The 12,645-nt window shown below is 49.5% G+C and overlaps 1 protein-coding gene across 1 annotated transcript in view; it reads right to left on the minus strand.

The window, feature by feature from the left end:
* Positions 1-280: 280 nt before the first annotated feature.
* Positions 281-12,645, minus strand: part of utp20 (UTP20 small subunit processome component) — a 106,220-nt gene continuing 93,855 nt past the window's right edge. Inside the window, exons 58-62 of the mRNA XM_067999214.1 lie at positions 7,175-7,246; positions 6,159-6,422; positions 3,859-3,985; positions 1,759-1,904; positions 281-670 (exon numbers count right to left, since the gene is read on the minus strand). Of these exons, the coding sequence (XP_067855315.1) occupies positions 503-670; positions 1,759-1,904; positions 3,859-3,985; positions 6,159-6,422; positions 7,175-7,246 (777 nt within the window). The 3' untranslated portion in view covers positions 281-502. The remainder of the gene's footprint in view (positions 671-1,758; positions 1,905-3,858; positions 3,986-6,158; positions 6,423-7,174; positions 7,247-12,645) is intronic.

Here is a 12,645-nt window from a genome sequence, read left to right on the forward strand (position 1 = left end):
ATTCTCTGTGGCTCAGTTGCTGGTATTTCAGGTTTAAAATTAAAACGGGAAATGCAGTGGGTTCGGGAATGGTCCATGTCCGAAAAATTCGACCGTCTGTTCTCTCCACAGATCCTGCTGGGTGTTTCAGGGTGTCCAGTATTTTGCTTTTTATTGGATTCTTCTAACCTGATTATTGTGAACGATATCCACCGTTCTCCAACGTCACTAAAGCTTTCATTCTGACCATTCTCCTGCCCCACACCCGCCCGCAAAAAGTTAGAAACAAATAGCAGCTTGATGTATATTAACAGGTGCTGTTTGCAAAGCACCTTTTATTGACGATCTTTTCTGGATAAACAGTACATTAAACTGTACCTTGTCTCAAATGCTCCTTCGCCAAGTTGTGAATACATTGTTGAAAGGGGGATAATAAATGTTGGCATCAGAAGGGGTATTTCAGTTTTCATCATAAAATTCTCATGTACAAACGATTTTTAAAAAAAAGTATAAAGCAGCTCGTTTACTTCATACTGCATCCCACGATGGCCAAATCCTTCAGCGTGTTGCTTCTTGCCCTTTTCGCCTTGTACCCTGGGCGGAGAACTTCAATTTTTCTTTTCTTTGCTTCAATTTTATTTTTGTGCTTTTTTAATTTTTTCCTCGCGGCAACATCCGGGTTTACAACAGTCTGTTTGAATAAAAATGTGAGCAGGATTAGCGTATGGCAGTGTCAGACACATCGACACCACACCGGCCCTGTATAACTACAGCGTACAAACCTCTCGACTGGTAACTCTGTGTGGGGATCGCTGGCAAGGCTGGCATTTATTGTCCATCTCCCGAGTGGTTTGCTGGGCCACTTCAGAGGGCAGCTAAGAGTCAACCACGTTGGTGAGAGACTGGAGTCACATATCGGCCCAGACCGGGTAAGGACGGCAGGTTTCCTTCCCTAAAGGACATCAGTGAACCAGTTGGGTTTTTATGACAATCCAACAGCTTCGCGGTCACTTTTACTGAGACCAGCTTTTAGTTTCCAGATTAAAACCGAATTCAAATTCTCAAACTGCCCTGGGCGGGATGTGAGCTCGTGTTTTCTGGATCATTAGTCCAGCAACATAACCACTGCACCACCGTACCTACCCGATCTTTATGTATTCCTCCCACTGCTATTGTATGAAATGGTAACCAGTTAACATAAACAGACTGATGCCTGCGATAAAATTGCAGACACAGGGACTGTCCTATAGATGCTTTAAGAATTCATCCCTTACTGTCACCGACGGTAATCTCTAGGTGTGTCAAGGTGTAAACACATTTATAAAGAATGAGCTTGCACCTACAACAACTTGCATTTATATAGCGCCTTTAACGTGGTAAAACGTCCCAAGGCGCTTCACAGGAGCGATTATCAAACAAAATTTGACACCGAGCCACGTAAGGAGATATTAGGACAGGTGACCGAAAGTTTGGTCAAAGAGGTAGGTTTTAAGGAGCCTCTTAAAGGAGGAGAGAGAGGCGGAGAGGTTTAGGGAGGGAATTCCAGAGCTTAGGGCCCAGGCAGCTGAAGGCACGGCCGCCAATGACGGGGCGATTTAAAATCGGGAATTCGCAAGAGGCCAGAATTGGAGGAGCGCAGAGATCGCGGAGGGTTGTAGGAGGTTACAGAGGTAGGGAGGGAGGGGTTAAGAAGCGACGAAAAGGAGGAGAAAACCGAGGGACTCTTCTCCCCGCTGAGTACAAGGAAGCCGCCATTTCACCTCCCAGCCCAATCCCCACCTGCAAGGCTTTTTGTCTCTTCCTCAAAGCTCGTTTCTGGTTGGCCTGTTTTTGCACAGTTGCAAAGCTCCTGGAGAAGGTTTCCAGGCCGATCAGCCGCTTCAGCAGCTCGATGATCTCCTGAGAAAGATTCCTCAGTGTCGGGTCTGAAAAACAAAGTACAAAGCTACGGTCAGGCTAGAGCGTTCCAAAGACCAAACTGTAAACACCGGATGTTACACGCAGCGCTGAGACAAACCTCACCAAATATTAAGACTCTGTCGTTTAATAGGCCAATTCAACAAAAAACAAAGCAAGTTATCCCCACTGTTATCTTCGAGACAGCAGGGGCGATGACATTTAGCATTGCGTTGGCTTAGGGAATCAGACAAGAAACAACAGAAATTCTTTGTAGAATCATAGAATCTTACAGCACAGATGGAGGCCATTCGGCCCATCATGCCTGTGCCAGCTCTTCGAAAGAGCTATCCAATTAGTCCCACTCCCCCTGCTCTTTCCCCCATAGCCCTGCAAATTTTTCCTTTTCAAGTATTTATCCAATTCCTCTTTGAAAGTTATTATTGAATCTGCTTCCACCGCCTTTCAGGCAGCGCATTCCAGATCGTAACAACTCACTGCGTGAAAAAATTCTCATCTCGCCTCTGTTCTTTTGCTAATTATCTTAAATCTGTGTCCTCTGGTTATCGACCCTTCTGCCACTGGAAACAGTTTCTCCTTATTCACTCTGTCAAAACCCCTCATGATTTTGAACACTCTTAACCTTTTCTGTTCTGAGGAGAACAACCCCAGCTTCTCCAGTCTCTCCACATAACTAAAGTCCCTCATCCCTGTTACCATTCTAGTAAATCTCTTCTGCACCCTCTCTTGGGCCTCGGCATCTTTTCTAAAGTGTGGTGCCCAGAATTGAACACAATACTCCAGCTGAGGCCTAACCAGTTATTTATAAAGGTTTAACATAACTTTCTTGCCTTTGTACTCTACGCCTCTATTAATAAAGCCAAGGATCCCTTATACTTTTTAAACAGCCTTCTCAACTTGTCCTGCCACCTTCAAAGACTCGTGTCTGTGCACCCCCAGGTCTCTCTGTTCCTGCACCCCCTTTAAAAATGTAACATTTAGTTTATTTTGCCTCTCCTCATTCTTCCTACCAAAATGTATCACTTCACACTTCTCTGCATTAAATTTCATCTGCCATGTGTCTGCCCATTTCACCAGTCTGTCTATGTCCTCCTGAAGTCTGTTACTATCCTCCACATTGTTTACTACATTTCTGAGTTTCGTGTCATCTGCAAACTTTGAAATTATGCCCTCTATACCTAACTCCAGGTCATTAATATATATCAAAAAGAGCAGTGGTCCTAATATTGACCCCTGGGGAACACCACTGTTTTTTTCTCTCCAGTCTGAAAAACAACCGTTCACCACTACTCTCTGCTTTCTGTCCCTTAGCCAATTTTATATCCACACTGCCACTGTCCCTTTAATCCCATGGGATTTAATTTTGTGAACAAATTTATTATGTGGTACTTTTGGAAATCAACAACATTTGGAAATCACCAAAAGGATGGTCAGAAATCATGTTATATAAAATATATATACACCCACATCAAGCTCACACATTAATACAGAGACTGTCACCAGCTGCTCTCCCTGTGCATTGGATCAGGAGCAGTCGGCTGTCTTGTTCTCTTCATTAAGCCAGGGACAGGCAGCAACTTTAACCAATCTTCTCTTCTCTTCCCTTGCTGAGGTACTTGGCTGAATTCTGGCATCCCGACTGTGATCGACTAACCCGCAGAGACAGGGGATCAAATCCAGGATGTTTCCAATGTTTAAGCACTTGAAAAGGAAAAAATTGCAGGGCTATGGGGAAAGAGCAGGGGAGTGGGACTAATTGGATAGCTCTTTCAAAGAGCCAGCACAGGGACGATGGGCCGACTGGCCTCTTTCTGTGCTGTACAATTCTATGATCGATGTGGCAGTTACACGTGTCCTTTACCAACTAAGCCAGCAGGGGAACATTTAAATGGGACGTTTATAACTGATTCAGTGTCCTGATAAGCAGAAATTGAAGAGCAGCCCACATAACGAATAGGTTACCTTGTTCTGCGTAAGTACTGTTTAATTCTCTGTAAAGAGGTGCAATAATTGTCGGGAGATAAGGTTTCACTCTTTCCATTCCAAGATCTACTGCAATCGCACCGAGGAACTTAAAGACGCAGGTTCTCTGGAGGAAAAAAAAAATGAAGAAAAAAACACGATTAGCTTCTGAAAACACTCGTACTCCCTGTGGGGAGAGGCGCTTAAAGGGAGTCCATCCTAGAAATTCGAGGGTCTGCGACTCTCCTGGAAATGTTTCCCACAGGTGGCTTTCCGTTCTGGGAGCACCGAATCATCGGAACAGGAGGAGGCCATTCAGCCCCTTGAGCCCGTTCTGTCATTCAACAAGATCATGGCTGATCTGTATCCTATCTCCATCCACCCACCTTGGCTCCATATCCCTTAATACCCTTGGTTAGCAAAAATCTATCGATCTCCGATTTAAAATTAGTAATTGAGCACCTACTGCTTTTTGTGGGAGAGAGTTCCACACTTCTACCACCCTTTGTGTGAAGAAGTGTTTTCCTAACTTCTCTCCTCAATGGCTTGACTCTGATTTTAAGGTTATGTCCCCTTGTCCTAGACTCCCCCACCAGCGGGAAAAGTTTCTTTCTATCTACCCTATCAACTCCTTTCAATCACAGGTTCATCCCCTCGTGTCAACTGAATACAGAAATACGAACACTGCAATCCAACAGGTCACAGTTTGACTTCACTCAGGCATAAACATAGGAACAGGAGGCCATTCAGCCCCTCGAGGCTGTACCGCCATTCAATTAGATCATGGCTGATCTGTAGCTTAACTCCATTTACCCGCTTTGGTAACACGATCCACGTACGGGACACAAACAGTGTGTGAACGTATGTGATGTCGTGATAAAACGGGACAGGGAAATGAGTGCACAATACGCAGTAGAAGAAGTTACTTCACAATTTCGTTTTCACATTGTTAACTAGTTTAACTATTTGTCTGTGTAGCCTGCTCCAGCCCTACTGTCCTCGCGCCCCCCCCCTCCCCCGCAACTGACTCTGGTGCATTCCCACTCCCTTCACCACACCATTGGCGGCCGTGCCTTAAACTGTCTTAGGTCCCACTCTCTGGAATTCCCTCCCTAAATCTCTCCGCCTCTCTCTCCTCCTTCAAGATCCTCCTTAAAAGCCACCTCTTTGACCAAGCTTTTGATCACCTGTCCAAGTATCTCCTTCTTTATCTCGGCAACCATTTTTGTCTGATTACATCTCCGTGAAGCGCCTTGGGATGCTTTTCCACGTTTAAAGATGCTCCATAAATGCAAGTTGTTGTTGTATTGAGTTTCAGGTCCCCAGTACACAGGAGGGATTGTGGCTCAGGTCGGCGACTTGCTATTACACAATGTTTATTTGCTCTTATTTTCCTGGTGATCTTTTGCTATCTGCAGAACTGAAGCAGGACGAGTGAATTCTTCCTATAATTCTTCCCAATACGTTCCAGAAAGATGAAGTGGGAACAATGGCGGTATCATCTTAATACCAAGTACGTGCAATTCCACGTTTTCGCAATGTGAATACTGAAGATATTTGGGCCCTCTCTTCTGGCCCTTCCTGTTCCCCTGAACTCCCACCTCCTTCTGCATACACCCCCTCCCCCCCCAGTCACCTGCTGTCACCACACGCCTCCTCTCCCTCCTGATTTGGTGACAGCCGCCAGCTGCCGAGGTCCCGAGCAGCTGGAACTTGTTCCCTAACAACAACCTGCATTTATATAGCGCCTTTAACGTAGTAAAATGTCCCAAGGCGATTCACAGGCGTGATCAGACAAAATTTGACACCGAGCCACATAAAGAGATAGTGGGACAGGTGACCAAAAACTTGGTCAAAGAGGTGGGTTTTAAGGAGCGTCTTAAATGAGGAGAGAGAGGCGGAGAGGTTTAGGGAGGGAATTCCAGAGCTTAGGGCCTAGGCAGCTGAAGGCACGGCCGCCAATGGTGGAGCAATGAAAATCGGGGATGCACAAGAGGCCAGAATTGGAGGAGCGCAGAGATCTCAGAGGGTTGTAGGGCTGGAGGAGGTTACAGAGATAGGGATTTGAAAATAAGGATGAGAATTAAAAAATTTAACCCACCGCCCCCCTTCATTATTTCTCTCTCTCTGCGTTTCGAAGTTTCCTCATCAACTTATCTTTGTGATTGACCGAATGCACAGCTCTCCCATTCCTTCCACCATTGCTCAGTCCGCGCTCTCTGACGTGAAGCGACTTGGAGCGTTTTATTACTTGGGGCGCTACGGAAATGCAAGCCACAGTCCACGAAACAAACAGTTACCTTCAAGGGGATCTTTGGGGCGTGGGCCGCTTCTCTCTTTGCGAGCGTGCAGAGCTTTTTGATCACCCACATCAGAGTCGCTTTCTTCCCTTCAAACACTTCCGTACGTTCAGGAGCGCCGTTGCCAGCCATCGCCTCCCCAGTCTCCTCCGCTCCGAATTCTTCATCACTTTCCACCGTCTCCTCCTCCTCCTTCTCGTCTCCATGATCATCAGGCACCAAGAGGTAGATCACTTTGGCCACGAACAGCAAATTCTTTATGACCTGTTTACAACGAGAATGTTGAATTTCACGAGGTTGCATTTGAATCTTTAACGTGATTTGCAAGAAAGTTAATCAACACACGCACCAAACCACCGCACATGGTGACAACATTTTAACCCACTTAGAGTTTCTATCTCTCATGCAATTGAAACACTTCGTACTGAGCGGGTGTTGTACTGTCAGAGGTGCCGTCTTTTAAATAGATCGTTAAACTGAGACGCTGGCTGCCCTCTCAGGTGGACATAAAAGGTCCCATGTTACCAATCAAAGAGCAGGGGAGTTTTCCCTGGTGTCTTGGCCAATATTTATCCCTCAACCAATGACACAAACAGATTATCTGGTCATTATCTCATTGCTGTTTGTAGCATCTTGCCCTGCACAAATTGGCTGCTGCGTTTCCTACATTACAACAGTGACTGCACTTCAAAAGTGCTTTGGGACGTCCTGAGGATAAGGCACTGTATAAATGCAAGTTTTTTCTTATGTAGTATAACTTATTTAGAGTTCTTGTCAACTTATCAAGAATATTTTTAACAAACAGGAGATCCTAAACATGTGAGCAGCAAAGCTAAAGGAAATTTGGTATCAAAGTATTAAATATTTAAAGATGATTTTGAGGAAAAAGTAGACTGGCCAATTGGTCGATCTGTTTTGGTGATTTTTTCACAATGACGGCTTCCTCTTCTAATCATAGCGAGACCCTGCTCGTCCCATCCTCGGTGATAGAGAAATCATTAAATGCCTCTGCGTACCTGCTCACCCAGCGTCTGATCCAGGAACTTTGACTGCAACTGATGGTAAAAGGCTAAAGCCAGGTCTTTAGTCTGAAATACAAATCATTACAATGTTTAAGAGCGCGTGTGAGAAATTTAGGATTTAAGCTCAACTGCGAGCCTCACAGAAATCAGAATGCACATCAGCTACAAGAGAAACCCAGTCAGTCAAGAATCACAGGATGATACAGCACAGAAGGCGGGCCATTCGGCCCATCGTGCCTGTGCTGGCTCTTTGAAAGAGCTGACCAATTTAGTCCCACTCCCCAGCTCGTTCCCCATAGCCCTGCAAATTTTTATCCAAATCCTGTGTTTATAAGGGCTGCAGCTCTCTCTGTTGTGGAATCCACCTTGCTTGATTGAGAGGCAGTTTCCACAAGAGCCACATCCTCTTGAGAATAATAAATTCACACAAGTGATTATTTCCCGGGGAGGGGGGGCGGGGGAAAAGAGAGGGATTCAAATTTCCCAAATGGTGAGGGAATGTCTCCACAGCTGGAGGTTTGTGTGACCTGTACAAAGCAGGCACAAACATCTCTCCCGTTCAAGTTACGTAAAGTTAGAACTAGTTTGATGTCGGGATGTTACTGTCTTTTCCCAGAGAATATTGGACCTGTGGAACAGGCCGCTGGCTCGTGTGGTGGACGCTGATTCGCTGAATTCCTTCGAGCGAGAGCTGGACCTGTTTCTGGCTGGAGTGGAGATCACCTGGTTCAAGAGGCAGGTACCTGGTAACGTTAATCAGGACCAGAGTGACCTACTGGACTACTTTCAATCGCCTAAGGGAGTTGGAGAGGAATTTTCCAGTCCCCAACCCCTCCCCACAATTGCCCTGGGCTTTTTTTTTTAAGATCTGTTCTTTTGCCTCTCCCAGGAGATTACAGGGCTCTGAGTGCGATGTGTTTGTATCGTGAGACACAAGATATCACAACTGTACGGGACGGGCTGGATGGACCAGGACAACAACAACAACTATAGCAACTTTAACGTAGTAAAACATCCCAAGGCGTTTCGCAGGAACGATTATCAGACAAAATTTGACACCGAGCCACATAAGGAGATATTAGGACAGGTGACCAAAAGCTTGGTCAATGAGGTAGGTTTTAAGGAGCGTTTTAAAGGAGAGAGTGGTAGAGAGGTAGAGAGGTTTAGGGAGGGAATTCCAGAGCTTAGGGCCCAGGCAGCTGAAGGCACGGCCGCCAATGGTGAAGCGATGAAAATCGGGGATGCGCAAGTGGCCGGAATTGGAGGAGCGCAGAGATCTCGGAGGGTTGTAGGGCTGGAGGAGGTTACAGAGATAGGGAGGGGCGAGGCCAAGGAGGGATTTGAAAACAAGGATGTGAATTGAGGCGTTGCCGGACCGGGAGCCGATGTGGGTCAGGTCTTTTTCATTCCGCAAGTTTCCGTATGTTCACCGTCATTTACCATGGCCGCTCGCGAGCAGCTTTAGATGTATGCAGGTGAGGGGCCCAGAAGGAGGGGCCATAGACACAAGGTTAAACGTCAGAGATTTAGAAGAGAGGGCAGGAGAATCTTCTTCACACAAAAGAGCTGTGAGGCTATGGGATTTACGCCCAGGGTTAGTGATTGAGGCAGAAACTATGTCAACATTAGATTGGATTGGTGGGTGATGGCGTTAAAGGGAAATGGGAACAGGGCGAGTAAATGAGTTTAGAACTAGCTGCTTGTGTGACGGGTAAATGCCGACCTGCACTGGTTGGGCTAAGTGGCCTGGTGCCGTGTTGTAACATCGATGGACCCGTTACCATCAGAGGTATGAGCCAAAGCTACTTGTTCTGGTGGTGTATCCAACCTCTGGCAGCTCCAACGTCGTCTCATTCACCAGTGCTGGTTTGTCACAGAACTCAGAACCATCAGCAGGGCAACCGATGTAAATACACCATTAGGCTGACACTCCCAGTGCAGTACTGAGGGAGCGCTGCACTGTCGGAGGAGCAGTGCTGAGGGAGCGCTGCACTGTCGGAGGAGCAGTGCTGAGGGAGCGCTGCACTGTCGGAGGGTCAGTGCTGAGGGAGCGCTGCACTGTCCGAGGGTCAGTACTGAGGGAGCGCTGCACTGTCCGAGGGTCAGTACTGAGGGAGCGCTGCACTGTCGGAGGAGCAGTGCTGAGGGAGCGCTGCACTGTCGGAGGGTCAGTACTGAGGGAGCGCTGCACTGTCGGAGGGTCAGTACTGAGGGAGCGCTGCACTGTCGGAGGGTCAGTCCTGAGGGAGCGCTGCACTGTCGGAGGGTCAGTCCTGAGGGAGCGCTGCACTGTCGGAGGGTCAGTACCGAGGGAGCGCTGCACTGTCGGAGGGTCAGTACCGAGGGAGCGCTGCACTGTCGGAGGGTCAGTACCGAGGGAGCGCTGCACTGTCGGAGGGTCAGTACCGAGGGAGCGCTGCACTGTCGGAGGGTCAGTACCGAGGGAGCGCTGCACTGTCGGAGGGTCAGTACCGAGGGAGCGCTGCACTGTCGGAGGGTCAGTACCGAGGGAGCGCTGCACTGTCGGAGGGGCAGTACCGAGGGAGCGCTGCACTGTCGGAGGGGCAGTACCGAGGGAGCGCTGCACTGTCGGAGGGGCAGTACCGAGGGAGCGCTGCACTGTCGGAGGGGCAGTACCGAGGGAGCGCTGCACTGTCGGAGGGGCAGTACCGAGGGAGCGCTGCACTGTCGGAGGGGCAGTACCGAGGGAGCGCTGCACTGTCGGAGGGGCAGTGCCGAGGGAGCGCTGCACTGTCGGAGGGGCAGTACCGAGGGAGCGCTGCACTGTCGGAGGGGCAGTGCCGAGGGAGCGCTGCACTGTCGGAGGGGCAGTACCGAGGGAGCGCTGCACTGTCGGAGGGGCAGTACCGAGGGAGCGCTGCACTGTCGGAGGGGCAGTACCGAGGGAGCGCTGCACTGTCGGAGGGGCAGTACCGAGGGAGCGCTGCACTGTCGGAGGGGCAGTACCGAGGGAGCGCTGCACTGTCGGAGGGGCAGTACCGAGGGAGCGCTGCACTGTCGGAGGGGCAGTACTGAGGGAGCGCTGCACTGTCGGAGGGGCAGTACTGAGGGAGCGCTGCACTGTCGGAGGGGCAGTACTGAGGGAGCGCTGCACTGTCGGAGGGGCAGTACTGAGGGAGCGCTGCACTGTTGGAGGTGCCAACTTTCGGATGAGATGTTAAACCGAAGCCCCGTCTGCCCTCTCAGGTAGCACTATTTCAAAGAAGGTCAGGGGAGTTTCTCCTGGCCAATATGTTTCCCTCAACCACCACCAAGATCAGATGATCTCATTGCTGTTGGTGGGATCTTGCTGTGCGCAAATTGGTTGCTGCGATTCCTACATTACAACAGTGACTACACTTCAAAAAGTACTTAATTGGCTGTAAAGCACTTTGGATGGCCGTGAAAGGCGCGATATAAATGCAAGTCTTTCCTTCAAATGCCATAAGTCTGGAGGAAGCTTCCTTCAAGCTGTTGCTGAATAGCCTCTGCCTGCCTGTCAGCACTCACTCAGAGCCAAGCCCCAGTGATATTCACCGTCACTGGGCAGAGACATTGGTCATAGGGCATGGAATCACAAGGGCCCATTATAGAAACTGCAGCCATTCCCAAGGGCAAGATTCCCAGACTAAAACAATCACTACCACTTTCAGCATCAGCGATGACAGCCTGCTCTCATGGCGATGGAATTGGTTGTTAGGTAAGTTACTTAGCAACAGCAAGAGAGAGATCCAGAAAATCAGCCAGGAAAACGTTAGATGCAGTAACCTCCCATTGTACCATATCAAAGTTTGCAGATGATACAAAGATGGGAGGGAAAGTGGAGAGTGAGGAGGACATAAAAAACCTACAAGGGGATATAGACAGGCTGGGTGAGTGGGCGGAGATTTGGCAGTTGCAATACAATATTGGAAAATGTGAGGTTATGCACTTTGGCAGGAAAAATCAGAGAGCAAGTTATTATCTTAATGGCGAGAAACTGGAAAGTACTGCAGTACAAAGGGATCTGGGGGTCCTAGTGCAAGAAAATCAAAAAGTTAGTATGCAGGTGCAGCAGGTGATCAAGAAGGCCAATGGAATGTTGGCTTTTATTGCTAGGGGGATAGAATATAAAAACAGGGAGGTATTGCTGCAGTTATTTAAGGTATTGGTGAGACCGCACCTGCAATACTGCATACAGTTTTGGTGTCCATACTTAAGAAAAGACATACTTGCTCTCGAGGCAGTACAAAGAAGGTTCACTCGGTTAATCCCAGGGATGAGGGGGTGGACATATGAGGAGAGGTTGAGTGGATTGGGACTCTACTCATTGGAGTTCAGAAGAATGAGAGGCGATCTTATTGAAACATATAAGATTGTGAAGGGGCTTGATCGGGTGGATGCGGTAAGGATGTTCCCAAGGATGGGTGAAACTAGAACGAGGGGGCATAATCTTAGAATAAGGGGCTGCTCTTTCAAAACTGAGATGAGGAGAAACTTCTTCACTCAGAGGGTAGTAGGTCTGTGGAATTTGCTGCCCCAGGAAGCTGTGGAAGCTACATCATTAAATAAATTTAAAACAGAAATAGACAGTTTCCTAGAAGTAAAGGGAATTAGGGGTTACGGGGAGCGGGCAGGAAACTGGACATGAATTTAGATTTGAGGTTAGGATCAGATCAGTCATGATCTTATTGAATGGCGGAGCAGGCTCGAGGGGCTGATTGGCCTACTCCTGCTCCTATTTCTTATGTTCTTATGTTCCACTCTTGGATATATCATGAGGGCAGCGCACTAACTAATCTACAGTTCACAAACAGTAAAATGAAATGTAATAACTGCAGCTGTTTTAATGAAAACTGTGGCTCAGTGGGCAGCACTCTCCCCTCCGAATCAGAAGGTCGTGGGTTCAAGGTTCATTCCAGAGATTTGACCACAGTGTAGGCTGACACTCCGGGGCAGTCCCGAGGGAGCGCGGCACGGTCGGAGGGGCAGTCCCGAGGGAGCGCGGCACGGTCGGAGGGGCAGTCCCGAGGGAGCGCGGCACGGTCGGAGGGGCAGTCCCGAGGGAGCGCGGCACGGTCGGAGGGGCAGTCCCGAGGGAGCGCGGCACGGTCGGAGGGGCAGTCCCGAGGGAGCGCGGCACGGTCGGAGGGGCAGTCCCGAGGGAGCGCGGCACGGTCGGAGGGGCAGTCCCGAGGGAGCGCGGCACGGTCGGAGGGGCAGTCCCGAGGGAGCGCGGCACGGTCGGAGGGGCAGTCCCGAGGGAGCGCGGCACGGTCGGAGGGGCAGTCCCGAGGGAGCGCGGCACGGTCGGAGGGGCAGTCCCGAGGGAGCGCGGCACGGTCGGAGGGGCAGTCCCGAGGGAGCGCGGCACGGTCGGAGGGGCAGTCCCGAGGGAGCGCGGCACGGTCGGAGGGGCAGTCCCGAGGGAGCGCGGCACGGTCGGAGGGGCAGTCCCGAGGGAGCGCGGCACGGTCGGAGGGGCA

Source organism: Heptranchias perlo, chromosome 18 (genome assembly GCF_035084215.1).
Source record: "Heptranchias perlo isolate sHepPer1 chromosome 18, sHepPer1.hap1, whole genome shotgun sequence".
Classification (NCBI taxonomy): Eukaryota; Metazoa; Chordata; class Chondrichthyes; order Hexanchiformes; family Hexanchidae; genus Heptranchias; species Heptranchias perlo.